The sequence below is a fragment of the Oreochromis niloticus genome, linkage group LG10 (genome assembly GCF_001858045.2).
Source record: "Oreochromis niloticus isolate F11D_XX linkage group LG10, O_niloticus_UMD_NMBU, whole genome shotgun sequence".
Lineage (NCBI taxonomy): Eukaryota > Metazoa > Chordata > Actinopteri > Cichliformes > Cichlidae > Oreochromis > Oreochromis niloticus.
This window is the reverse complement of record NC_031975.2, coordinates 6,459,142-6,485,818: the sequence shown is the minus strand read 5'-3', so window position 1 is coordinate 6,485,818 and position 26,677 is coordinate 6,459,142. Positions and strand designations below refer to the sequence as shown.

The 26,677-nt window shown below is 41.3% G+C and overlaps 3 protein-coding genes across 4 annotated transcripts; all 3 read left to right on the top strand.

Moving 5' to 3' along the window:
• The first annotated feature begins 116 nt into the window (after positions 1-116).
• pigw (phosphatidylinositol glycan anchor biosynthesis, class W) lies at positions 117-2,406 on the top strand. The gene is made up of 2 exons (XM_003456130.5): positions 117-257; positions 642-2,406. The coding sequence occupies exon 2, from the start codon at positions 645-647 to the stop codon at positions 2,109-2,111; it is 1,467 nt and encodes a 488-aa protein (XP_003456178.1). The 5' UTR covers positions 117-257; positions 642-644; the 3' UTR covers positions 2,112-2,406.
• On the top strand, positions 127-10,130 carry ggnbp2 (gametogenetin binding protein 2). Of its 2 annotated transcripts, none has more exons than XM_013264648.3 (14): positions 127-257; positions 3,608-3,715; positions 3,912-3,992; positions 4,121-4,374; positions 4,609-4,707; positions 6,233-6,346; positions 6,471-6,680; positions 6,779-6,953; positions 7,040-7,228; positions 7,313-7,445; positions 7,571-7,696; positions 7,776-7,924; positions 8,029-8,241; positions 9,365-10,130. In XM_013264648.3, the coding sequence occupies exons 2-14, from the start codon at positions 3,623-3,625 to the stop codon at positions 9,566-9,568; spliced, it is 2,040 nt and encodes a 679-aa protein (XP_013120102.1). In that variant the 5' UTR covers positions 127-257; positions 3,608-3,622; the 3' UTR covers positions 9,569-10,130. The 2 variants fall into 2 exon arrangements, with proteins under 2 accessions (XP_013120102.1, XP_005460909.1); XM_005460852.4 differs by lacking the exon at positions 127-257 and adding an exon at positions 2,661-2,808.
• Positions 10,131-10,334: 204 nt separating this feature from the next.
• Positions 10,335-26,455, top strand: dhrs11a (dehydrogenase/reductase 11a). Its single transcript, XM_003456154.3, has 7 exons — positions 10,335-10,732; positions 23,114-23,323; positions 24,097-24,191; positions 24,697-24,826; positions 25,436-25,528; positions 25,618-25,683; positions 25,765-26,455. The coding sequence occupies exons 1-7, from the start codon at positions 10,601-10,603 to the stop codon at positions 25,804-25,806; spliced, it is 768 nt and encodes a 255-aa protein (XP_003456202.1). The 5' UTR covers positions 10,335-10,600; the 3' UTR covers positions 25,807-26,455.
• Positions 26,456-26,677: the final 222 nt, after the last annotated feature.

Below are 26,677 nucleotides of genomic sequence, written 5' to 3'. Positions count from 1 at the left end.
AGTAAGTAAATACCTTTTTTCAATCGTTTAACTCAACATGCACATAAGTATTTGCACCGTTATCATTGGAAGTTGCCAGAAATCCGAGTTCCCCTGAATGCGTCAAGAGAACCAATACGGAAATGAGCGAAGGCACTCTCTGTAGGTGCAGACATCATGGTTGGGTTAGTCTCCTGGCTTTCAGCAGTTGTAATTAGAAATGCTGTAAAACCGGTATATCTGTAAGCTATTTCCAGTCCGTAACAGACAAACCTTGGGTAAGTTCTTATAAACTGTACATAATCTTTGTAGCGTGTAAAGGACGTAGAGCAGGCGAGAGAAATGAATTGATATCTCGCACCGAGTAAGCACTGGTGAAATTATGTTTGTACGTTCAAATGGAAATTCATATCCAGCTGATGATCTACGTACATTGTTTTTCCCAGTACTTCGTTAAATGTCAGTGTCTACTAATAAAGGCTGCTTCGCCTGTATGTCCGTGACAACTCTGGACACGCTCGGCTTTTATTCGGAAAGTCTATCCTTATCCCAGCAAAATCAACACATAATGCTTTAATCTTCCACTGTCTGTGTTGCGTATTCAATGATTTTACCAGTAATTTTCTTTCAGCTTCTAAAATAATGAATTCAAATGTGTGCAGGCCATGGCTCAGAGGGAACTGAAGGAGGCATTTGTCAGCAATCTCAATGGGACCAGCCTGGAGGAGGTGGCCCTGGGCTCGTTCCTCTCCCCAGTGTGTGTTGTCAACAGAGGGCTCTTTTTGATACTTTACTATCAAGCCAAAGGAAAACTGCCACTACCACACCCTCTGTTTTCTCACCTGCTTCTAGACCTCTGTGCTCTCATTGTACCCCTTGTCCTGTCGTGCACTGTTCTGAGTAGCGTTCTTCACCAGGTCGCCGTGAGCCTGACCTTTTTTTCGGCTTGTGTGTTCTGCTACATCTGCCGTGGGTGCCCGAAGAACACTGTCAGCGCCTTCCTGCAGAGTCACGTTGAATTCAACCAGGTTCCCTTTGTGACTCTCTTCAGGGTGTTTGTAAATGTCAAAACAGCCATCAGCATTCTGGCTGTAGACTTCAGTGTCTTCCCAAGACGATATGCTAAAACGGAAACCTATGGCACAGGGGTTATGGACTTTGGAGTTGGAGCGTTTATCTTCGCAAATGCCCTGGTGTGCCCTGAAGCACGGAGGAGGAACATCTCAGGGTCCAAGATGAGTCACGTTGCAAAGCAGCTCCTGTCTGTCTGGCCCCTGGTTGCTCTTGGCATGGGGAGGCTAGTGAGTGTCAAAATGACCAGCTACCACGAGCATGTGACAGAATACGGCGTCCACTGGAATTTCTTCTTCACACTAGCCATCGTCAGAGTTGTGGCCTCTGTGCTTTTAGTTGTTTTACCGACCAGTCTGCTGTGGATCTTTGCCCTTCTGATCAGCGGATTTTATCAGTTCACTCTGGAGACTTCAGGGCTCAAAGCTTTTATCATTCACAACAGTGACAGAGAAAAGGACTTTCTGCACGCTAACAAAGAGGGCCTGTTCTCTATATTGGGCTATGTGGCCATCTACCTGACAGGAGTTCAGATTGGACTTTATGTGATGCAGCCACGAGCCAACGTTAGAGAGTGGCTCAGAGCACTCGTTAGCCTCTTGTTGGGAAGTTTCGCCCTGTATGCTGCTTTGCACGCATGTCAGACCCTTGTGGAACCAGTCTCTCGCCGCTTGGCCAATTTCCCTTTCTGCCTCTGGAGTGTCGCGCAGTCCTTGTTTTTCCTGTCCTGCCTCGGTTTGGCTGATATAATTCTGTTGTTTTCTAAAAGAGCATCCGGCTGTCACTTTGTTCCTTCGTCATGGAATTTGTACAAAAAGCACTACGACGGTGACAAAAAGAGCGGTGAAATAGGGAGGCTGTGCCTCATTCAAGCTGTCAGCAGGAATCAGCTGCTGTTTTTCTTGCTTGCCAATGTCATGACAGGATTGACCAACTCAGTTGTGGACACGATTAGTTGTAGCACTTATTTTTCACTGTGTCTTTTGCTGCTTTACATGTTCATAAATTGTTTTGTGATATATGTATTACATTTCTATGGAATTACAGTCAAATTCTGGTAATTCTGTGGACTGAAAAGGATTTGTGTTATTTTAAAGGTTGTTTAAATGTCTGTTACTGCTGGAGTGACATTTGGCCCCTTGAATAAAGCTCAACTCCATCACAGTTGTTTCACTGTCAAATCTGACTGTCAAAATGAGCTAAAATTATGGCCTAACCCTCAATGTAACATGCAGCTATTAACCACCTGTTTCTTTTTCTCGCAGTAATGTTCTACTCAAATCTCAGTGGTTGTTCTAGTTTATACAACGAAATATGACAATAAAATCTATGCTTTGTTTAATCATTTTAAAATTATGCACTTTGTGCATTATCATCAGTCTATTCCCACCATCCTCACAAACTTATGAGCTATTTGGCTCTCGGAACATAAAACAGTTTATTCTAAAGAATCCAGTAAATTACAATGAATAAATTTATTTAAGTTTAGTTTTATGTCTGAATTGCCACGAACTATAATATGATATACTATACTCTATGATACACTAAGATTATGGTTTGTTTCAATCTACACTTACAATGTGAACGTGAATCGACTTTTTCCTGCCAACATAGTGCCCTCTGTAGGCCGCACGCTTTAAGACGTCAGCGCCTACGTGAGCAGGGCAAAGGTGAAATCAGTAATGAAGATTCCGCCACCGTAGCAGCTTCTGTCACTGTCGCAGTTGTTTATTTCTTTAAGGAGTCTTTCAGGAGAGGGTAAGTAAAATCAATAGTTAGTTGTAGTCGTGCGCCTTTATCTGCCAAGATTATAAAAATCAATCGTGTAAGTGTTGGTAAGAAAAACGGACGAAAGTGTCAGTCACCCAGCTGAACTTTATATTAGCCGTATTCACGTTTGCTAACGTTAGCTTTGTAGGGTTAGCGACGCTGACGATCAGCAAACGGATAACTTAACCAAGTTTACTCGCATCGACAGGGCGTAGGGAAACTAAAGCAACAGTGTAACATATAAAGTATTTGTTAAGCTGTAATACACTCCGTTATGAGGAGAACATTGCGTCCTCAATACGCCGACTGGCTTCCTCACTTTCTAAAAGCGCTTTGGGAAATGAAATTAGCCAGCATGCTAATGATAACCTGCTACTCGCCGGTTACTGGTTTATCCTGCTCAGCGATAAGAATGCCAGCGCCAATAAATACGTCTTAATGACTGGAATTATTTTAGTCCAAACTTGTGCAAATAGATATAACGACATTAAACGCAATACAGCTCTCGTCATCTGTTGAAGCTCTCGTTTACCAGGTTGTTTTGCTAACTTGGCAGGATAAATCTAGTTCGGTACAAATCTGTATCCAAGTTTCTCTATCTGCATTTGCACCGTTACACATGTAGTTAAATTCAGCAAATGGCTGATAATTAGCACCCTTTGCACCAGGTGATTTGTCAGATCGCTTGGTCGTGTTGTTGGCCGGTAGTAACCTGCACCAGATTAGCATTAGCTCGTTGTAGCCTGTGTTCAAATTGATCAGTGGGTTTGCTGTGTGTAATCTGCAGGTAAAACTGGAAGTCATGGCACGCCTAGTAGCAATCTGCAGGGAGGGGGAAGAGGAATACCCATTTCTGGCAAGACAGATCCCCCTGTATATCGATGAAACACTCACGGTGAGAAAGTTGTTTTTTTGTTTTTTGGTATAGCCACAGTAAAAAAAAAAAAAAAAAAAGAAATGTTAATGAAGCTAGCATGTGACTGCTGTGCCGTTAAAGTGTCAAAGCAAAGAGGCAGTTTTGCCTGTGATTATGCTCATTTGATATACAGGAATACGGTTAAGCCTTACAGTTACCTCGTGTCTCTCATCAGATGGTAATGGAGTTTTCTGACAGTGTAATGGATGTTGACAGTCACGAAATAAACACTTCACACTTGAAACAGTTTTCTGAGGTGAGTTTTGTTCTACTCCTTTCTTCTAAAATTAAAAAACAAAAATGCTATTACCTACACAAGCTTAGCTTAAAAGAGGTAGCTTGCCTGCTGTTATTTGCTAACAGTGGTGATTCTTTGGCTCACAGTATCACTCCAAGTTGAAGCAGCAGGACTTGAATATTGCCCTGATGGTGGCATCCAGAGAGGTGTACAGTGTACTAGCTCAGCTGGTGCCATGCGTGGGCTGCAGACGAAGTGTGGAGCGTCTCTTCTCACATCTCGTGGAATCGGGAAACCCAGCCCTGGAGCCCCTCACCGTGAAACCCACAGGCATGCTCTCTGTCACCAAGACATGTTTGGCAGATGTGAAGAAACTCTACACGCTCTTCTACGTCCATGGGTAAGCTGGAGAGAAAAATACAGTGCTTTATTACAGGTCAGAGTGTTAATCAATATAAATTTTTAACTCTTATATGTAAACGCAAGGCTTTCAGGTTTCTAGCAAGCAGTGACACTAGCTACTGCCACTTTTCCAGTTTAGTGTCAGAGATGATAGTATTGTACTCACACTAATGCTGTATTTAAAGTCGTTATAATTTTTACATTTTTTATTTTATTCTATTTTTTTTAACAGGGCTAAATTGAATGACATGATTGACGCTATTCCGAAAAGTAAAAAGAACAAACGCTGCCAGTTACACTCCTTAGACACACACAAGCCGAAACCTCTAGGGTGAGTAATGCTCCTACCTTTATCTGTGTGCTCATTAACATGTTCTTTCAGATGTTGTTTTTCACAAAATGAAAGAATTAAGAGAATTGTGACGGAAGACAAAACACGGTTTTCATCTGTGTTAACATGATCAGTTATTCAGGTAAACTTGTTGAAAATGGCCCCTGTACACATTAGGAATGGGATTTGATAAGAATTTAGCAATTTCGATTCCATTATCAATATCCGTTATTGATTCCTTTCTTATCAATTCTCTTATTGATTCTCATTGGGTTCTCTTTGGCTCTCTTTTGAGAGTAACCACCAAGCAGCAACACTCATGCGAATTAATTGAATGCTGTGGGTCAAATGTTTGTACATGTTTGTTGAGGTCTTTACGCTGTTTGTTGTGATCAGTGTTGGAGTCGCACAGTGCAAGAGTAAAAAGAGGGGGTTCTGTAGCAATGAGGGGAGGTGTGAAAGTACACAATTTTGTTTTGCTTTTTATATGCTGTAAGCAAAATCTTCAGCACTGTTTACCCATTAACATGATACACATTTTCAAAGGATTATGTTTGCCTCTGCAGACTCAAATCACTATTCCTCATATTACACATAACACTTTTCTTAAAAGTAATGCAGTTACTAGCTTAGCGTTAGCATGCAGTCTGTGCAGATGCTTGCAAAGAACCGAGGTGGTGTTAGCAGCATAATGTGGTTGTTTCTGTCCTGGATGCAGTTTTCCACTTTACCATTTATCTTGTCCTTTTATGCAAAGGACAAAAAAATGTCCATATTCACACAACTTCGTTGCTGTTTTCCTCCTCTGACACACAACTGAAATCAGCTGATTGTAGTGCTTCAGGTTTTATTAGTGATGCTAAACCTTTGCGTGACAGTATAAGTGACATTGCATTGGTACTGTGCATATGTTGTGGCTCTGCTGAAAAAGGCAACTGATGAGTTCAGTGTTATTTACCAGCAAACTAGTTAGCAACATTTCATGTTACTGTGTTACCTGGTTACACCCGTATCTTTCATTCAGTTGTGTTGTGTTGGTATTGAAGAGCTTGAAGGTGGTTGTTAAGTTTGGTCAGCAAGTTGTAGAAAACAAAACAGGCTAACTTATGCCAATCCCTCTAAAGCTGATAATAATGCTGTTATGTGAATCAAGGTATTAGCATGTTTGTCTGTAAGCCTCTCTGTTTGATATTCACGGCAGTATAGCATTTTTCATAATATGTATACTGGCAATAGAAATCAACATAGAGCATTTAGAAGCCAAAGAGCTAGAGATTTCCCTTTTATGAAGCTCACTAAAGAGAGTTAAAATAACTGGCCTCAGATATGACTCCTAATGATGATGAGACATGTCTGTATCTGCTGTGTGTGTAAATATCCAAACTGTTATAACGTGTAATTTAAAATGACATGTCAGTATTGGATAGACTTTATCTCCACTGTTTCCGAAACATCAGTTTCTGCAGGTTTAGGAGCTGATAACTTTTCGCTGGAATGACATCGGTGCAATAACTGTATGTTACAGGGGAAGCTGGATGGATGTGTGGGAGCTGATGTCTCAGGAGTGCAGAGATGAAGTGGTACTGATTGACAGTGCCTGTCTTCTTGAGACGCTGGAGACATACTTGCGTAAACACAGGTAATCTTTAACTATCTTAACATTTATTTGTAAAATTTTCTTTTTTACGTCGTCAAAAGGAAACTAATAGTGTGTTCCTCCTTTTTTTTTTTTTTTTTTTTTTTTTTTGTCTTTATGTCCTCAGGTTTTGCACAGACTGTAAAAATAAAGTGCTGAGGGCATATAACATCTTGGTTGGGGAGGTGGACTGCAATAAAGAGAAGGGGTACTGTGCTGCGCTGTATGAGGGACTGTGCTGTTGCCCCCATGAACGCCACATCCACGTCTGCTGTGAAACCGACTTTATCGCTCATCTCCTCGGCAGGGCAGAGCCCGAGTTCGCAGGAGGATACGAGTAAGTCAGATTCAAATTCACTGTCATTTTGAATAATTTTCTACCTTTTGATAATTTCTGATTTCAATTGATTGTTATTTATTAACTTTTTCCTTAAGACGCAGAGAGAGACATGCAAAAACCATTGACATTGCACAAGAGGAAGTCCTGACCTGTCTGGGTATTCATCTCTATGAGCGGCTCCACAGAATCTGGCAGAAACTCCGAGCCGAGGAGCAGACCTGGCAGATATTGTTCCATTTGGGAATTGATGCACTACGTAAAAGTTTTGAGGTACATATGGCTACGTGTTTATCAGGTGATAAATACACTGTGGCTGTTGCAACTCTGAGGTAATATCCCTTTCACTACATGCATAGATGGCAGTGGAGAAGATGCAGGGCATCAGCCGGTTGGAGCAGTTTGTCGAGGAGCTGTCTGAGGAGGAGAGAGCCAAAGAACTGAAGCAGGAGAAAAAGAGGCAAAAGCGAAAAAATCGACGCAAAAACAAGTGCGGATTTGATATATCTGAACAGGAGGGAGAGGACAAGGAGAAGAATCTTGATGAGGTAATCATGCTCTAATAATCTGGCTTTCCTTTTTTATTTATCTTTGTTGTTCTGCAACTACATCTCTCTTTGCATCACTCCCAGGGTTCTCTTGAGTCTGTGGAGAGCAGTTGCAAGGTCTGTGGTAGCCACGATGAGGAGGATGAAGCCGGCTGTGATGAGACCGTCGCCACCAATAGGAGCACTTCCTGTCGTTGCCCAGACAACACCAAACAAGGTAAAACAAAAAACAAATGCACACAGACATCAGTCCTGTATTTTTAAGGAGGGTTTTGCATAAGTAACACAGGTCTTAGTTAGTTTGAAGCTGGAAAACAGAAATGTTCTCATCCATTTCTCCAGATTTGTCAGCACACAGCAATGGAAGTGACTGCGGCTACTCCTCAAGTATGGAAGGCAGTGAGACAGGATCGCGAGAAGGCTCTGACGTCGCCTGCTCCGAGGGAATCTGCAACCACGATGAAGCTGGTCCGTTTTGAGAAGAACAAAGATTCATTTTAGGATATTGTTCATACATTTTTGCCTCACGGTTCTTTATCTTCTGAAGGAGATGACCCAAACCTTCATCACTGTGCTGAAGACAAGGAGGAGGATGGAATAGACAGCTGTGTTGACTGCTGGCCGCACTCTGAGGAAAACGAACAGTGCAAGAGTAAAAAGAAAAAAAGAAAGGGCAAGGGGTTCTGTAGCGATGAGGTGAGGCGAGAAAGTACACAGTTTTGTTTTGTTTTTTGTTTTTATATGCTGTATGTAAAATCCTTAGCACTGTTTACCCACTAACATGATGCATATTTTCACAGGCTCAGAAGGGTGAAGGTTTCATGTCAGATGGGAACACAACAGGCCACAGTCCGCCTTCAACGCACACATGTCGAACCAAAGAAATCTTTTCCACCTTATGTGGCGATACATTTGCCAGTATTGCACTACGGTTACCGTGGACTGTACATCAGAAAAACCTCAGCCTTCACATGAGGCCTGCAATGGCAAATATAAGTCTTGTAGAACTTCTGGTAAGTGAGAAATATGTTAACAGTAGAGATGTAATAACTACTACACAGGAACGTCCTCAATACCATTTTTGAGCTTTGGAGACTGGATGGTAAAAACGTACAGTCAGACAGTATGGTGTGAATAAATTATACACAAGTGCTGTGCTACAGTTGCTCAGAGCAGCACAATCTCTCTCACCCAGTGCACAAACTCTGACTGCTGCTGCTCTCCTCACTCCGATCTACAGCAAGAGCCTCTGATGAATGATCAGAGGTGCAGATGCAAAGTTTGCAACACTAATGTGAACTGCAGATTTGTTATGAGTGTTGTGAGTGAGGAGACTGTCAAGAAGATGAGCCTAGATACCTTATATTCCTGCTGCCTGACAAAATTATCACACATGCAAGTTAAAGTTAATGAATGTGTTCTGATTTCAGGTATATTTGCATAAGTTTAAAACGGAATACCGGCACAATAAATGATTATCAGTATGAATATAAAGGATTCAAGGATGGCCCAGTTAAACCTAAGCACACCTACCTTAAAAACTGGCTGGGAAGCTGGCTTGTTTTCTGCATTAAGCTACATATGAGGTTTTTAAAATTAGAATTAATACAATAATTCTGGACCGAGTCCTTCTTGAAGCATATCTTACCACTCGGCCACTATGTCTGCAGCAGCCCCACATAGTTATTCAGGCATTTATTTTTAAGCTCCTGCAAGAGATGCATAACTTTAATTTCCACAAGTCACCAGGATGTAAAAGTTGCATCTACAGGACATACTTTTTCCCCAAAATAGTGGATTTATACTTGTACATCGAACACTTACAGTACCACTCATGTAATTATAGCATTCATAGTATTACAGCTTTGTATGTGGCTCACTACCAATGTCATGCAAATTTATCTTATGGATATGATTAACTGAGAAAAATAAGTTCACTTACCTAAATCTTAAATTACGGAGAGATACATCTTCAACCACCCAGTTAAAACGCTTGGTACGTTTCTCAGCTCTTGAGCTCTTTTTGTTACAGAGATGGGACAACAAACATCTTTAGTTATAGTCTAAAGAAGCTCACGACTCTGTTCTGGCTCTCACGTTCTCTCGTTCTCTATTCTGCTTGTGTTCTTAAAACAGGATGATTCAGAAGTGACTTCCGATGAAGAGAATTGTCTCACGCAGGATGAAATCCAGGCGTTTCTAGAAAGAAACCAGTCTTTCTACAACAACCGCCACCAGTACCGACAGCTCCTGAAAGAGAAATTCACCAACTACTGCCGTGCCACTGAGCGGAGTAAGCCAGTCTGTGGAAAGTGGTTTGCCACAACTAGTGTCAACTAACTAACTGCACTAATAAATCTTCCTACTGGGGGAGGAAAAAAAAAACACTCATGACCACTGCTGCAACATTGTTAGAAAGATTTCTTGGAGTACCTTTTGTGTCTTGTTCAGTCACTTCTCCTTTATGTGATTCTTATCTTTGTCATCTCTTTCTCTCTTTTGCACACCAACACACGTCTCATTTCTTGGACACTTACTTACCTGTAGCTCTCTTTGACCAAGCTTAGCTATTTGTTGGTCTTCTCTGGGGGAAATCAGGGTAAGCACAGTGGAATTAATAATCAAGCTTTGCAAGCTGTGACGGTAGGGATAAAGTTTAGGAATCTTATTTTATGTTTGGTTTTGTTGGGGGGGGGGTTCCCTTTCTTTTTTTTCTACTTTGTTTCTCTTTGGTGACACCTCAGTGTAGTGACGAAAGTTGTACCTTTAAATGTGTACAGAAATTCTAAATATGAAATTTTACAGAGAATAAACATCCATTTATAAAAATGATTTGGGTGTGACATTAAAGCGCAATGTGCAGACTTTACTAAATAAAGATTATTTATTAATATGCAGTATACATTTTGTGTGGTGTGATTTGTTTGGTTTTTGGTTTTTCTCGCATGGTTACCCTAACCGCGTGAGAGTTCCAAAATTAAAGTAAAAACTTTGATTTGCAGGAAATACATGAAAGCAACATACCTTTGTTGTTTTTCTAGTAATGCCCGGCAGGGGGCGGTATTTAACCACAAAAAAAAGTATAGGCCCCAGGGCTGAAAAAGAAAGTGGGAGGTGATGTGAACCAAACATTTACTCACGCCTGGACTTTTCATATTTCGGCCAGAGGAGCTCGTGGATCCGGGTTTACGCGCACTGGTTACTGCTGTCCTGGATGCTTCAGACTGATACAAGAGCCTGAACTTACTACAGCCCTAATTTTAAACCTATCGCACCTAATAGCTGCAGTCACAGCTGTAGGAGCTTGAACTAAGCAGGTAGAGGTGCAGCATAGGGGCGGCTGTTTTGTGTAGCTACAGTGCCGGTGGAGAGATGGAGCGGTGGAAAGGCAGAGTGGCCCTGGTGACCGGCGCCTCGGTGGGAATCGGAGCCGCTGTAGCCCGGGCACTGGTCCAGCAAGGCATGAGGGTTGTTGGCTGTGCCAGGAATGTCGACAAAATAGAGGTGGGTGATTTTAATGAAAAATATCAATTAATGTTGTGAAACAAGTCGGCTCGACTCAAAGGAGAAGCTAGCTCTGTTTAAAGCAACAACAAAGTAGCTACAGCTAGCTAACATCAGTTTCAGCTAGAAACCTTTAGCCCCAGTGTCACAGCTAGTTAAATCGATATTATTTATTTGGTAAATTTAAAGACACTGTTTTATAACCGATTGTGCCGAAATTCAAATTAAAATGGCCAAACGGTCGTAAGAGGGAATAAATAATAGCTAAATTCCGACTAGCTAATGTTGCCAATTTTCCATTTTACTGCTGGGACATTGTTGTACTTTGGACTTCCACTCAGAGAAAGTACCACCCATTAAATCAGACGCCAGTGATGCTCCTATACCTGCACCCCCACCCACCACATAGCCAGCCACACCCCTAATTCATTACGTTTTCCATTATTATTTTCCCTTTCCCTTGGTTAATCTTCCCCAGCGACGTCAGTCAGAAGCTTTATTGCAATTAAGTAAGAGATACTAGTTAACTGACTATTGTGTGGGACAGAGCCCACAACAAGAAAAGCACTGATTCAAAAACAAACAAACAAACAAATGACCCATATTTTCTTCTTACATAGCCAGAAATAGAGTTTTACAATCGTATTAACCGCCAAATTCCTATTAAACGTTAATTTTACATAGATTACATAGATAACAGTGTAATAAGCCTAATGTAATAAGCATTTTTCAGTCAAACATGAATAAAAAGTAAATCCAAAACATAGAAACCACCAGCTTTACACCCCTCAAGTTGCTGTAAAATGTGTGTGCAAGTATTGTCTCTACTTGTTTAGTTCATTTTAATTTAGCTCATTAGATTATGTTAAACAATATAATAAACAAAATGGATGGAAAATGACAATGTTATTAAAAAATAAATTCTGAAAAAGTTCCACTGAAACTTTTCTTTTTGTCTGTCTGGATGCACACACATTTTGCTTAATTACTGGTATCACAGAGGGCTTACATCACCCCCACTATGATAGTAAAAGACTCATCCAATTACTATTTAAGTCCCCCTCTCATAACTGAACGTAATTAGTGTTGTGAGTGATTATGTTTGAACTTACATGAACTCTTTGAACTGTGTCATCTGCTTCTCGAACCTGCCAACTTACAGTTAATTAAGAAATGCATTACACTATATTAAAGTGAAGATTTGATTCAAAAATATTTCAGTGGTTGACAGAGGAACAGGCAGAAACTCTTTATAGTACTGGAGTAACACCCACGTTTCCCCAGAGGCAGGTGTTATAGGCCCTGTCCCACTAACTCTTGCTTAACTGTAAGGCGGTGCACCCTGCTTAACCTGTCGGCCAATTATTAAGCTTCACGTCTTGTCAGCCCACAGATTCCAGTGCTGTGTTGCAGAACGCCTACTGCATTCACACATCGCCACCTTTTAGACAGCCAATGTGGTGGTGTTGTTGTTTGTTAACTCTGTCATATGTGTATATAAAAGGTGCTGTACTGTATGTATCCTTTAAGTATGTCAGTATTTGTATTCTTAACATTTTCTTTCCTTTAACATCAGTCAATTCCAGTAAATTAAATATTGCTATGCAACATTCCTTTCATCCATTAATGAAAATGAATGAAACTGAATGACTTTTAATGCAACTTTCAAAGATGAGAACTTCTCTGGCCTTCTCGGTTGCTTCTAACAGCACGTTGTGAAGAACTTGGGTTAAAGTTTCAGTGAAAACTAAAGGATGTGACAGTTGCTCACTCCTCAGTAACTTGGTGCTTTTCTTCTGCTCCCAGCGTCAAAATGTTATTAATCACTGATGTTAGCCATCAGTTTAACTGATGCTTCCAGCACAACCAAGGTTCAAACATCTAAGAACAACTAAACCTGTACTGATGCGGGCTTAGGTAGTATTTTTTGCTAGTGGCAACATTAGTGAGAGAGCAAGCAAGCATGCAAGTTTAGGTTAGCCAGCTAGCTGCTACGTTGGATATCAAGTAATTTCTCCACTTTAGTACATAAACAACCAAGTGGCATTTTAGCCATCAGGGTGAAAACTACAGTCAGCATCACTGGAACCTGTTTGTTTTTTGCAATCACATCCAAGCTTGAGCTCTCAATGTGCTGGCTAATGCTAGCATGCCCGGTGTAGATCTTAGCTATCCAACATGTATCAGGTTGTCATAATTACATTTAATTGCTGGTGTCTTTATACAGCATACAATACATGCAATCATGTGTTATAATGATATATGACAGTGTTATGTGTTTCTCATTGCTGTTTTATGCTAATGTAGCTCACACATGGTGTGAGCACGAGCTGCATGCAAACACGAGCAACTGAATAATGATTGGATGTCATTTAAGAGCTGGTGCTGGGATTGATAACAATGGTTGAGTTCCTTTAAACAAAGAGATAAGATAAGAGATAAGAATGTGCCTTTTTTTTAATAACCAGGTTTGGTACATCTTACTACGACTGACTTTTTATGTTGAGGCCAAAGACCTCCCAGTTCAACCTATATTTCTCAGTAAGGGGTCACTCACATGTTTCCTTGTTACATCACACACAATAAAGTTCAGTATCCCGTGGTGAGAGATCTACATTAATTCTTAACTTTGCATCAACCTTTTTTCACCATAAGGCCAAACAGTTTGCTCAACAGCATTGTGGCCGTTACAGCAGTTTCTGCATCTCCACAGTTTGCATTAACACAGTTTCACTAACCTTTACAGGATTATTGTCGCAACATGGGTATTAGGAACTCCAAAGGCCGTGTTGTTGTGAAAGTGTGAATTACAAGGAGACATGTTGGTGTTTTCAGTCTTTTTTCATTGTTTGTGTTTGTGACTCAAAATTGCCCATAGGTGTGATTGTGAATGGTTGTATTTCTCTTTGTGTTAGCCCTGCAGCAGCCCGGGGACCTGTCCAGGGTGTACACTGCCTCTCGCCCTATGGTAGCTGGGATAGGCCAACCCCAACCCCCCCCCCCAAATTGATTTGCATTGCTTTAAGTTACTTTTTTTTAAACTGCAGTTATTGCACAAAAATATCAGCTGATTCTGAGGGGGTCAGGTGGAAGACACTCATTGGTTTGTCCACTGAGTGACCAAGCATTGAAGCACTTTTTTGTGGTTTATAGTACATAGATACAAGCTTCAGCTAATAGTTTTGTATATGAGGGTGTGAAGAATGAAAGGTTTCTGTCAGATTAAGGCAGAACCATCACTCGTACAAGACTTCAGAGTGTGTATGAGTTGCAGGACAAAGACAGTATTGTACTCTCCCTGCTGTGTAAACTGGGCTCTTGCTGTAGAGCTGGTATGCTGCTAGTGGGAAATGCAATGTATCACAAAGCAATTGTTCTTGAAGTCACTTCAGTTTTTTATTCCTTTTACTCTGGGAAATAATGTTGCTATAGTGAGTGTTTTTAACAGCTGCATTATCCCTCGTGTTAGATGAGATAAAACAATGAGTAAAGTGAGAAGATTTTTTTGTTTTCTGGGTAAGAAAACTCTGAGAAAATGGAGTGGAGAGTAGTGGCAGCACTATTGGTTTGTTGTCTGTGAAACTATAGTGTAGGCAGTAGGGGAGCGGCAAGCTGAAGGGAGACATGTGGTCACCATGGGCTTTGTGCAGGAATGGAGACCGCATCCAAGTAGAGGAAAGACGACTTCTCATTTATTCCTTTGAAATCTTGTAAGACCAGTGGGAGAAGCTTTTATTTTGTTGGAAGAAGGCTCTTGTAAAACGTGTCCATGTGTTTTTTGAAGATGCTAAACATTTAGAAATGGCGTGCTTGCACTCTTTACATATGCCAAGAAAAGCATGATGCACACATCATGCAGGCACTGCATCATAGTAGCGTAAAAGAAGGGGGTGAGGAGGGACACAACTAAGCAGAATTGTTTTAGAATGGTTTAGTTTGGGCTAACATCTGACACCAAAGAAAAAGTGCACACTTGCTGATTTGTTCATCTTAAGACCTCTGAGTCACTCAGGCCTGCACAGCCTGTATGTGCATGTTGTTTCTGCTTACGTGGTATATTAGGAGGCAGTAGTAAACACACGTTCATAGGAGAATGAACATGGTTGCTATTCATCACAATGTGAAGAAACAGTCATGGAAAATCTGAATATGATCTCTAGTATGCCTATCCCAGAAAGTTGATTCTGTCCATGTGGATGTTGTGTTTTCAATACAAGTTTCTCCCACTGAAAACAACGTCCAGAAGTACAGAATCAAATTTGTCGGATTTCCTTACCTAGACAAATTAAGCGTGCATCAAGATACTCTACTATACAGAGTTTTATTTTATTAGGTGACTTTATATTTATTAGTTAAACTTACTTTTGTAAGTTAAATGTTTTGGTACCTTTTGGAGCATGCTAGCTGCAAGTATATGAAAGTGATATGACTTGCTGTGTGTTAGTCTCAGAAGTCTCTGTTTTAATCTCAGTGGCTAAAATGTTTGTGATAGATTTGTCTGTTAATTAACACTAATTACCAGGTAACTGTCTGTGTCTGTTTCCCCATACACTGTTAACGTGACTTCTTAAACAAACTTTAAACTTTTTTCAACTTGGCATCCAATTTTCTCATAAATCTGTCTACTTACGGACCCATAGTGTGCCCAGAATCCAATTCTAGAAACCAGTAAATGACATCATGATAGTGATCTCTGCCTCTTACATAGTCATTGTTCTTAATCCACTCTAATTCCAGAAAGAACATTTGTCTTGTCTCTCAGACTGCTAGCATACTTGTGTTTCCTGTCCTATTAAAAAAGTAGAATGGGAGACAGAGCCTTCAAATTTAAGCCCCTCTTCTGTGGAACGAGCTCCCAGTTTGGATTCAAGAGACAGACACCCTCTCTACTTTCTAAAAAAAAAATCCTGTCCTGTCTAGCCTTAAAGTTTTCCTTTTTGACAAAGTATATATTTAGCACTGAATCAGGTGACCCTGAATCTTCCCTTAGTTATGCGACAGTAGGCCTTCCCATGACGCAAGTGTGTCCTCTTCACTTACCTACTCTGCATTTAATCATTAGTTGTTATTAAACTAATGACTCTTGTAACTTTTGGCCCATCTCCCTCCCCTCACTCCCAAGCAGTCGTGGCAGATGGCTGCCCCTCCCTGGGTCTGGTTCTGTCTGAGGTTTTTTCCTGTTAAAAGGGAGCTTTTCCTTCCCACTGTCACCAAGTGCTTGCTTATAAGGGGTTTGTAGGTTTCCTCTGTATTATATTAGTCTTTAACTTGCAATATAAACTGCCTTGTAGCGACTGTTGTTGTGATTTTGCACTATATAAATGAATTATGTTGAATTGAATTCTTTATTTATATATAAAAATATATATTTGTCTGTACACAGGTCCATTTGAAGCAGATGAAATCAAACCCAGACCTCCAGCCTGCTTTTGAAGCGTTGGACAAATGAAGCGCATGTCAAAAATCAAAGCTTTGGCAGCTGCAGTTTTAGATCAGATAAATTTTGCAAACATCATTTGCGGCTTCTAGTGCTGAACAGATTGATGCAGGGTTTTGTTTGCAATAGATGCCACAGGGATTCTGCCTAAAGTATGCCCAAAGGAGATAATCTAAGATGAAAAAAAAAATTCAGCTCAGCAAAAGAAAACATTCTGGGATTAGAATACTGAGAATATGAAATACAAAAGGCAGATTATGTGTATTTCCTCATCGAGACTGTCAGTGGAGATAATAGCCCTTGAATAAAGTGCTTTTATTCATTTTTATGACTTCGTCCCTGTGATCCAACTCACTTTATTCAATGGGCTAATAACAAACAGACGTCTGACTCACCGCTTGTAGCACAAAACAGTAGCCTCTGGCACGGGCATCTTTTATCTGCGTGAGTAAATCCTAATTTAAAACTCAAAGCTCTTGGCGGGTGAGCCTGAAGTTTAATTTCAGGGACTGGCTGACCTGCTTCAGCATTGTGCTTATTCTGAAGGAGGTAAAAGGTGCTCAGTCATGCTTCTGAAGCTGAGGTGGCACAGTAATAAAGCAATCTACGTCTCTCTGTCTGCAAATCTGAAGCTGTCTTGACCACCTCCTCTAGGTCGTGTCTGAGCAAGCTGTCCTGTTGTTTCACAGTGAATAGATTTTACTGCAGAAAGGATGTGAAGTGGGTCAGGTCAAACAGCTTTACCCATTTGTCTAAAACCCTCTGCCTCACTTTACATTTTGGCCCTGTTTTAGTACAAATTCTTCTTTCTCCTTTTTGTGAGTTTTAGGGCAAACCGCATAGTTAGATAGCTGTTTGAGCATTTTCTCCAAAGCTCCCATTAGTAGCAGTATAGTACTAATATATTTGCTGCTATCTCTCCTTCCACATATCCTTTTTTTCCCCCTCATATCAAATTTCTCCTGAGCTCATCAGGTTACCTCACAGCTCCTTCAGCTCGCTTTTGTCTTACCCATGCAGAAAGCATTTCCACTGACTGCACGCTTTCCACTTGAGCTGTGAGCTGACAGCGACGTATACCTAATTAATAAACTGTGTTTCCATGGATTCAGTCCCCAGCCCCCACCCCTCCCGAGAGGAGCAACATTGACATAGGCACAAAAAATAAGAGCATTTTCTCAAATAGGAAAGCAGCAGTCCAAACTGCATGTAGATGCAGATTTCTGACACTGATATGAAATCAATTTCTACTCTTACTGAAGTCAAAAGTAATCATTAGTTTGAAACTTAATTTTCACTGATTGCATACTGGCAGGCTTTTGTACAGCCTGTGAGAGGAAAGCAAGAGACCTTTATAACTCTAATACATTATTAAAGCATTACTGAAACACAAGTAGTATTCCTGCATTTTTTAATTAAGAGCAACCTGCTTTTCACTGCTCTGTATAGATTTTTGGAAGCTCTAAATGGTCTTAATTGCTTCACCATTAGTTGGGTCTGAAGCAGTTAGAAGTCTGATAGATTGAGGCAGCTCAGTGACCCCTACGGGCCTTTCTCCCTGCACCACCGCTGTGCTGTCCTGTCTGTGCTTATCATCCTTCCAGGTGTGAAGTTTAATGGCACTGACATTCCCTCCCCGGGTTTCCTGCTGTGATAGGTGGAGCTCTTCCTGTCCTATCCTGTTCTGTCCTGTCAAAGACTTGCTGGAATCCAGTTTTCTTCCTTTTTGCATGTATGATATGTGAAATTGTGTGTGACAAAATGTGAAGTGCAGAAGGATTGAAATGTCTTGAATGCTGTAGCAGCAGGTCAGGATCTTTGAATAGAGTTTTATGGTGCTATGTACTTCAAATCAGCAACGAGTTCACCAAGTTCCAGCCTTTTTTTGAGGCTGTGGGGTGGAGGTGGGCGGGTGAGGGGTGAAAGAATGCAAATTGGATTGTTTTCACTTCATCAGCAGCCAAACTGGATTTGTAATTGGGTGTTTGTCTGACATTGGAGACGTTTTATGGCTACTCTAGACTCACATGTTAAATAGGCCAGGCTGGCCCACTTTGAAAGTTTTTGTGTTGGATCGACTGTCCAGTGTGTGGGGGTTTTTTTTTGCTTTGTTTTTTGTTGTCTCCTCCGGGCTCAAGTCATCAACAAAACTTGCGCAGTGATGTGGTTCATAGCCAGCATCAGGGTGGCAGTGAGCGCAAAGTTGCCGTAACGACAGCCACAATCAGGTGCACAAACAACCCATCACATGAGCTGGTAAACCAATGTGATGCATGGAAGCTTCACCCCCTCAGCATGTTTCAACTACAAACAGAAGAACTGGAGAGCCATTTTTTTTAATCATATGATGCCCATGTGAATGTAAGAATAAAGGCTGGATTTTGTAGTCATTTGTTATTGAGACATAGTTGAAAAATGTCCCCATCAAACTCTTTTCAGAGATTTAAAGACGTGCGTCTACATTCACTTGGGCATTATCTCTTGGTTTTTCCAAAGTAAAATGTAACCACACTGGTTGCACCAGTTTGTTACACAATACCTGGCTGCCTGCAGCGCCTTTAGCATGTCAGAGTTATAAAAGCATTTCTTTGGAGCCAGATACATATACCAGGTGAAACTGGTTATGCACATGTAATCATTGATTTTATATTTGTATGCTAGTGTGTTTGAAATCAAAGTCAGTGTGCGCACAAATGAAAGTCATTTGTGTGCACTGTGACATTTTTGTCAAAGCGCTGGGAGGCATTTTCGCCTTCTTCTTGATCCCTCGTTGCTGGGAACTCCCCAGCGTGTTGGTGACTTACTAAGAAAGGCTGTAATTATTTTCCGTATCTCCTTGTCTTGATTAGAGTGTTCTATGAGAAAAGCACAATAAAACCACACTGTTCAACCTTTAGACCTTTTAGTGGCAGCATGAACACAAGATAATTGCACAACCGTCCTTCCTACCCTACTGCAATCCTATTATACAGCCTACTTTCACCCTTGACCCTGCAGTCAAACTGTGAGTGACACTTGAGTGCATTTTCATGTCACAGAATGATAGTTGAGCTGAAGAGTGAACGACACAGCTTAGCAAAATTAAGTGTCTTAGCCCGATCTGTGGCTACAAGTTTTTTTAAAATATTTTTATAACATATCCAAATGTTATTTTGGTTCACTGTTTTGTGATTGCCCTGACTTTTCGTTGAAGCTTGCACTTGGCATCTTGTGCTTATATTCTTCTGCCTTCCTGTAAAGCATACTGAAAACTGAGTGTGTTTTGATAAGCTTTATGCAGCCTGCTTCAGGATGCATTTTCTCTTTCTCTCTCCTTCTGTTTCACTTTCTGCCTGCCAACACGCTCTCCCTCCCTCCTCCTGAACACTTTTTGTGATCACTGGACAACAGCCTCTGTAATGAGGATGAAAATGCATCGTGACAGGCTAAATTGTTTTGTGTGTCACCCAGGTACTTAAAAGATGGGACAGGAAGGATGAAAAGGGGAGGGATCACTGACTGAATTATGGCTGCATTACATCTTTTGGAGCCACAGCGCCCTATAACACAATCCACCCCTTTTTCTTTTTCTTTCTTTTTTTTACAAGAGAACTATTGAGTCAGCCTGAGACTAATCTAATTTCTCAGTTCTCTCAGCTCATGGCTGCTGCTTTGTGCTATTGATCTGGCTCACCACTTATAGCTTTTCTGCCTTCAGCACTTTGGCATCTTTATTTTTATCTCTTCTAAGCTGCTTTGCTGGTGTGTTTTACACCAGTTCCACATGAGTGAGTGAATGATTGATGAACGTGGTGTGGAACAATGATGGCCCTTCCTTGCTTTGACGACCAGCCTCCTGCAGGGCGTACAGGCCGCGAATGTGACTATTACATGTACATGAGACTGCTGCAGGGCACTTTGTAAATACATTACTCTAATAGTCTGTTATATCATATTTTGTTGTTTGAATTACATTCACCTCCTGTGTTATCAGTTACTGTACTACTATTTGATAGGCTTTTACAAGACAGTCTAGTCTCAACAGCAATTTTCTTGGCTGATTTAGATTTTTGTTTCCCCAAAGCGTGACAGGCTAGTAAAGATTCTTTTTTTTATGTCCAGTTTACTTTTCTACTTTTCTTCTCTGCAAATTGATATTTTCATATAAACCCAATTACAAAAAAGCTGGAATACAATAAATAGCAAGTCTCATACCGAGACTTCTTTCCTCATACTGAGGCTGCTGGCTTGTGGCTGGCTCTGATGTCCTTGTTCAGCTCGGTGAAGATGATTTAGGTATCTGACTAGATTTGTTATTACAAACGTTTTTGTGGTGGTCCCACCACGGTTTACTTTCCCAAACCTGGTGTCTTCACTCAAGTGAAGATCTTCCACACTAACAGCAGGTTAGTGCATGGCGCTGACCGTGCAAGTGATTATTTGCCTGCGCAGCTGTCTGTGTATATGTTGTGCATGCCTGAAACATACACTCATAATTAGACATCTATGAGATTGACCAGCTAAGTCAGTCCCTGACCAGTTGGTTGGTAGATCTCTAGTAAAAGCGTTTAAATTTTGTGAATATTGTCCAAAGAAACATACCACCACCAGGACACCTTGCCCCCAAAATTCTCGGCTTTCATTGTGTTTTGCTATTTAACATCACTGCTGGTTGTCATTGTCATACGGCTTTTCTAGCCTGTATCTTTAAAGTTCTGTTTCACAATACGCCAAAACATATTTCATTGGTTTAGTTTGGATTGTGATGAATGAATCTTGGATTTTCCAATTATGCTGCTGTTGTGTTTTCAGGCCTGGTTGCTTATCTGCAGGACAGCATGCTGTATTGCTGTAGGTGTGGCCTGTATGAGGTCTGGTAGTGACTACAGCGGTGCATCTGGTGCCAGAACACACCTACATACACAAACACACAGAGATTCACAGCCTGAGACTTCCTGTCATTGGACCGAGATCACACCCGGTTTGTTCTGCTGCTCCCACTTCAGCCACAATAACACAACTAATTCCCCCTCTCTAACAAAAGACTGGCCTTGCTTCCCCTTTACGTTAAACTCCACAGAGCCTCTCCAGCAGGCTCTCTCCCTGCTCATTTGTGCCTGAGGGCCAGTCTCTAAACGGACTCAGGCAAGTGTGAAGTAAAGAGGGCTGGTCTAAAGGCAGCTCAGATAATTGACTTATTGTAGTGAAACAGACCACACTTCACAGCTTACCACAGGTAATGTGCATAAAGGGAGCGGTTCACCTGTCTACAGCACGAGCAAAAGAGTTGCTTGTAGTGTTTTCAGCGGTTTAGCATTTTAACAGCTTTGTTCGGGTAATGCCTTCTTTCTGGATAATCCAAGTTAAACAGCTTAAAGGACGAACAGTGAAATCTGCATGCTCCCACATGTAAGATGGGGGGTATTCTCTCTATTATACGTTTTAGAGAAAAACGTCAAAATGATCCCTCAATCCAATATTGTCCTGATTATGAAAACAGGCTTTAACGAGTTCTCTAAAGGGGTGGCTGCAGAGGAATCATGTTCAGACTGTAGTGTAGATCAGGTGCCACAATATAGTCATATAGACATTGTAGATAAAACAGTATGTGCTACATTTGGTGAGTGACAGCCAGCTCTGTCCTGCTGTTTTTAATCATTTATATTCTTGCTACATCCTGCTGTGCCCTGATGTAGGTGCCTAACGTAACAACAGCTCAACACGAGTCATTTCTCTGACACGTTTGATCACATTTTTGTGAACTTTGAACAATGAGAAGATGTGTGTCTTATCTTTACAACATGCTCTGCTTGTAAAACGGGGTTCATTTGCAGGAGAAGGGAGGGATACGGAAAGGTGATTAGGTCTTTATTAGCTAATGATGTGTTTTGGGCAGGTAAACTCTCTTCTGAGTGTCGGGGCCATTTGAATAAATCATCACTCTCTCAACATGTTGTGTGGCCGCTCTGCATTTTGGGTCTCTTATCTTTTCTCTGGGGCACAAGTTGGCATCTCTGCCAAGGCTTTGATGGATTGCTTCTTGCATGCCTGGCCAGCAGTACAAAGGGACTTACCTGTAAATAATCCCTTTTTGTTTTCTTATGTGGGATTGAGACCAAAACCAACATTTACTGTTGATTGTTCACATCCTGTCATGGACACTACTACAATTGCTAACCAAGCTAGCTAGGATGGTTCGAGAAAGAGTACACCCTGGACAGGTTTCCAGTCTGTATTTTAGTGTATGTCGTCTAGCACTTATTAGTAGATACCTACTATACCTGTATGATAAACCTGTAACAGTTTATCAAGGTATCTTGCTAACCAAGCTAGCTAGCGTTGGTTAATAACTTGGCACTCAACCCTCTTGTTCAAATATGGTCATTTCTGGCTTCTGTGAGGTGACTCGCAGTGTTTGTCTTTTATATGCAGTCTATGACAAATTCTAACATCGGTGCAGTTTGAAACATTTTATCCTTGACATTATAGTGCTGTGCATCATTTTGGTGTTCCACCTGCCCCCCACACCCCTGCTGCCTCTGTCTTAGTGGCACCCAGAGCGAGGCATCAGGTGACTGGCGCAGCTGTGCCTGGCAGGGGGGATCTGTGTCAGTTTGTATCCTACACCGATAGTGGTGGACAGCCAGCTGACCTGGTTAGAGTGCAGCCTGCTCGACCTGTAGCGAGCTCAGCCTGTCCGTATCAGTGCAAAAGTGGCGTCTTCTTATGAGGGGTCATGATTATGATTTTGGTCAAAAGTGGAATTTCGGTGTGTGCTGTGTGTTCTCCATGCTCTCTCCACTCTCTCTCCACGCTCTCCTGAGTGGGTGGGTTGTTTGATGTAATCTTAATCGTGGTCTTGAAAGTTAATCAGTTGGTCATTAACAGCACTTGACATTTTGTATTGATTATTCTTTAACAAATATATCAGTGCAGTCAAACTGGGTGTGATTTGTGTTTTTCAGAAGCTGGCAGCAGAATGTCAGAGTGCGGGCTACAGCGGCACGCTGATCCCTTACAAATGTGACCTGTCCAATGAAGAGGAGATCTTGTCCATGTTCTCAGCAATCAAGACACTGCACAAGGGTGTTGACGTATGCATCAACAATGCTGGACTGGCCCACAATGAGCCTCTGCTCAGTGGCAGGACAGAGGGCTGGAGGAACATGATTGATGTGAGTTGGATTGCTGACAATAATATTAACGCAAAAAAGGGAAGGTTAGAGCTTCCCCTTATGTGATATTGATTACTGTTATTAAACAGTGAAGCAGAAGGAGGATGGTTGCTCACTTTGAGTCCAAGTCTTGTTTTTGTGTTGTTCAGTGAGTAAAAGCACACATACACCCTCCCTCCCCTCACAAAGGCCGCTTCATTGGCTCTGGGGAGAGACTCTGGCACAGCAGAGGCCTGCTAATGAAAGCCAGCACTATGTCTCTTGTTGAGACTTTTGATTCATTGAGCTCTTGACCACTGGAGACCCCCCTGCGCTCAACTCTCTGTCTCCAGAGTCCAGCATTTCTAGCACTTGCTCATCTGTTGTCATGGCAGCCCACGTGAACGTGTACAGCAGTGTATTTTTAGCCTGTATTTAATCTGCACACTGACCTTGTTTGGTCACCTCCCCCTATCTTGCTTGCACACTTGTGGTAACCTGCTCTCTCTCAATGTCACTACGGAAGCAGTTTGGAGGCTACAAGCTGGACAGGAGCAGCAGGTTCAGATGGTTTAACACACTGACCCAGTGAACATTAGCCAGCTTTCATCATTGGAAATTCTTTACAATAAAGTACAAGCAAATTTCACAAATGATTCTCATTTTCTGTCTTTTTTTTTTCTTTTCTTTTTTTTAAGTTGTTCTTGAATGGTTCATACACCGATGTGTGAATACATGCATACTGTAGGTTATTTTAAAGCTAAAGAAATGTGCTGTGTTCACCTCTGCTGCAGGTGAATGTCTTAGCCTTGTCCATCTGCACCCGTGAGGCATACAAATCAATGAAGGAGAGGAATGTGGACGATGGCCACATCATCAATATTAATAGGTAATCTATACAAGGAACATACAATTCTAGGAACAAAGCTATAGATTAATGTGAAAATACCTCAGCCAGTTTGTTCTGGGTGATTTTAATCCTGCAGGCATTAAGTAAAGCCAATTTTAAGCCCCATCTGGCACATTTTGGATGTAGAGCAATGCAAAGAACACCCACATATTGAACTTAAAACTGTTTATAGATTTGTTGTATTAGCATTTATTTTATCAATATAGGTTTTTTTAGAATTGCCTTAATTGAAAATGGGAATTTAAACTTTGACACAAATGTTGTTCAGAGCTATAGCTCTGTGAGTGTTTTAAGGCTATAGAGATATGTGATATTAACTGATACAGAGTTTGAAATCTAACAATGCAGTGGTTAAGCCATTTAAAAGAACACCACAGGAAATTCAGAGAACACAGGGATTGGCTACTTGGTGTTGAATCGGCGTTGAGCTACAAAATGCAATTACTGGCTCATATATTTTTCTCGTCTTTCTCATTTTCTACAGTATGGGTGGGCACCGAGTGGTGCCAAGTGCTGATGAGCACTTCTACTGTGCCACTAAATATGCTGTGACTGCTCTGACGGAGGGAATACGGCAAGAGCTTCGAGAGGCAAACACCCACATCAGAGCCACAGTGAGTTATAGTTGCATTATAGTGCAAAGGTTTGTCTTTAGCCTGGTGAAACATGGGATCACATAAATCCAGCGGTGTCCAACAGTGTGAAGAGGACTCCGAGCAGACAACACAGAAGTAGTCCAGCATAAAGTGGGAGTGTTAAGCCTAAAAAGCCTTTAAAAAATCTGATACTGTGTTGAATTCAGTTTGGATGAGTCTGAAATGTTTGTTAAATGTACTCCCATGGAAACACTGAGGATGACGATGATAAAGATTGGCTCGCTAGCCCGCCTTCTCATTAGTCTGCAAAATCGGGACGATTCCAGTCACAAATGCCTGGAAATGTAAAAATAAACTGCAGAGTATGTTGAATGTGTAACAATCATAATTTTGTTTTCTCTTCACTTCAATAAAATGCGTTTGAAAGCATGTTTTGAAGTTCAATCAGATACTTGATTTGACCCTGCTGTTCATTTTTAACTCACACACGTGTGTTTACTTACAAAGAGTCGTATTTATTGTATATGTGGTATCTTTAAAAGCTTTCATTTTGACATCTTCATATTTGTAGACACCATGACCCTGTATGTAAAGAGCACATTTGTCATTCATTTTCCTGCCCTGCAGTGTATATCTCCTGGAATAGTGGAGACAGAGTTTGCCTTCCGACACCACAACAGCGATCCAGAAAAGGCAGCTTCAGTGTACGAGAGTATGAAAGTAAGGCTGTGCATGTCACTGAAGTCAACAAATGTGAAATTATCAACCTGCTGTTGTGCTAATAAAACCTTTTCCCCTCTACTTTGCAGTGTTTGAAAGCAGAAGACATAGCCAATGCAGTCACATTTGTCCTCAGCGCCCCTCCTCACGTCCAGGTATTTCTGTCTGTCTGGGACTGTTACAGTACTGACTTGTAGTTGAGTGGTAGCTGATTCCTGTGTGTTTTCTATCCTCAGATCGGAGATGTGCAGATGAGGCCAGTAGAGCAGGTGTCATAGCAGCAGAAGAGTGAGCTGCAGGAGGAGCAGACAGACAGCACCACAGTGACTCCTTAGCAGCCTCTGCTGGGCAAAGATGGTGGGGGGTGGGATGGTATTTAAAAAATCAACTACAGCTGTGTCAGGTCTGCAGGGAAGGTGGTCAACAAAGGCGGAAGGCTTAAGGAGGCTGTGCAACAAAATGAAGGGCATGGACTTTGGAAACCACCTCAAAAATACTACTGAGTGCAGCAAAGTGGCATGTGTGAATTGTTGGGCTCAGGGCTGAACTGAGCCAAATCCAGACTACAATAGGAACAAATAGAGAGTTGCTGCTGTGCTGTGTGGTCATCTGCTTGGCCATTACTTCAGAGGAAAGCGTATGCCATTGATTGCACGATTTTATTTCTTTTTCCATTTGTTTTGTTTTTGTAGTTTATATGACATATCTTTTTGAAATGAAATTGAAAGAGTAATTGCTGTTTATAAGAAGTTTTTTTTTCCATTTCATTTTTCTAATAAATATTTTAACCTTTGATTAGAGATAGATGTGGGCTCACATTAACTAAAAGCTAGACATGGCTAAATAAGTCATACCGACAGTAACCATAAGCAGTCTGTGCATCCTGCCACCCTTACTACCTTTATGTTTTCACAAACATTTAACACATTCATTCCAAACACATTCATATTCAGCATATTCCATTCATAAGGAGAGACACCCTTTGTATGTGAAGCATAGGGGCGTCTCCCTTTTTTGCCTGTATAACTTCAGATGTTCTGCACTTTGTATTCATTTCTGAGTTACAAGGAGGACACACTGGAAACTTCTGTAGTGGAGGAAACTAACTCTGTGCACGTATATTACTAGAACCATGTACCCTTCTGTTGG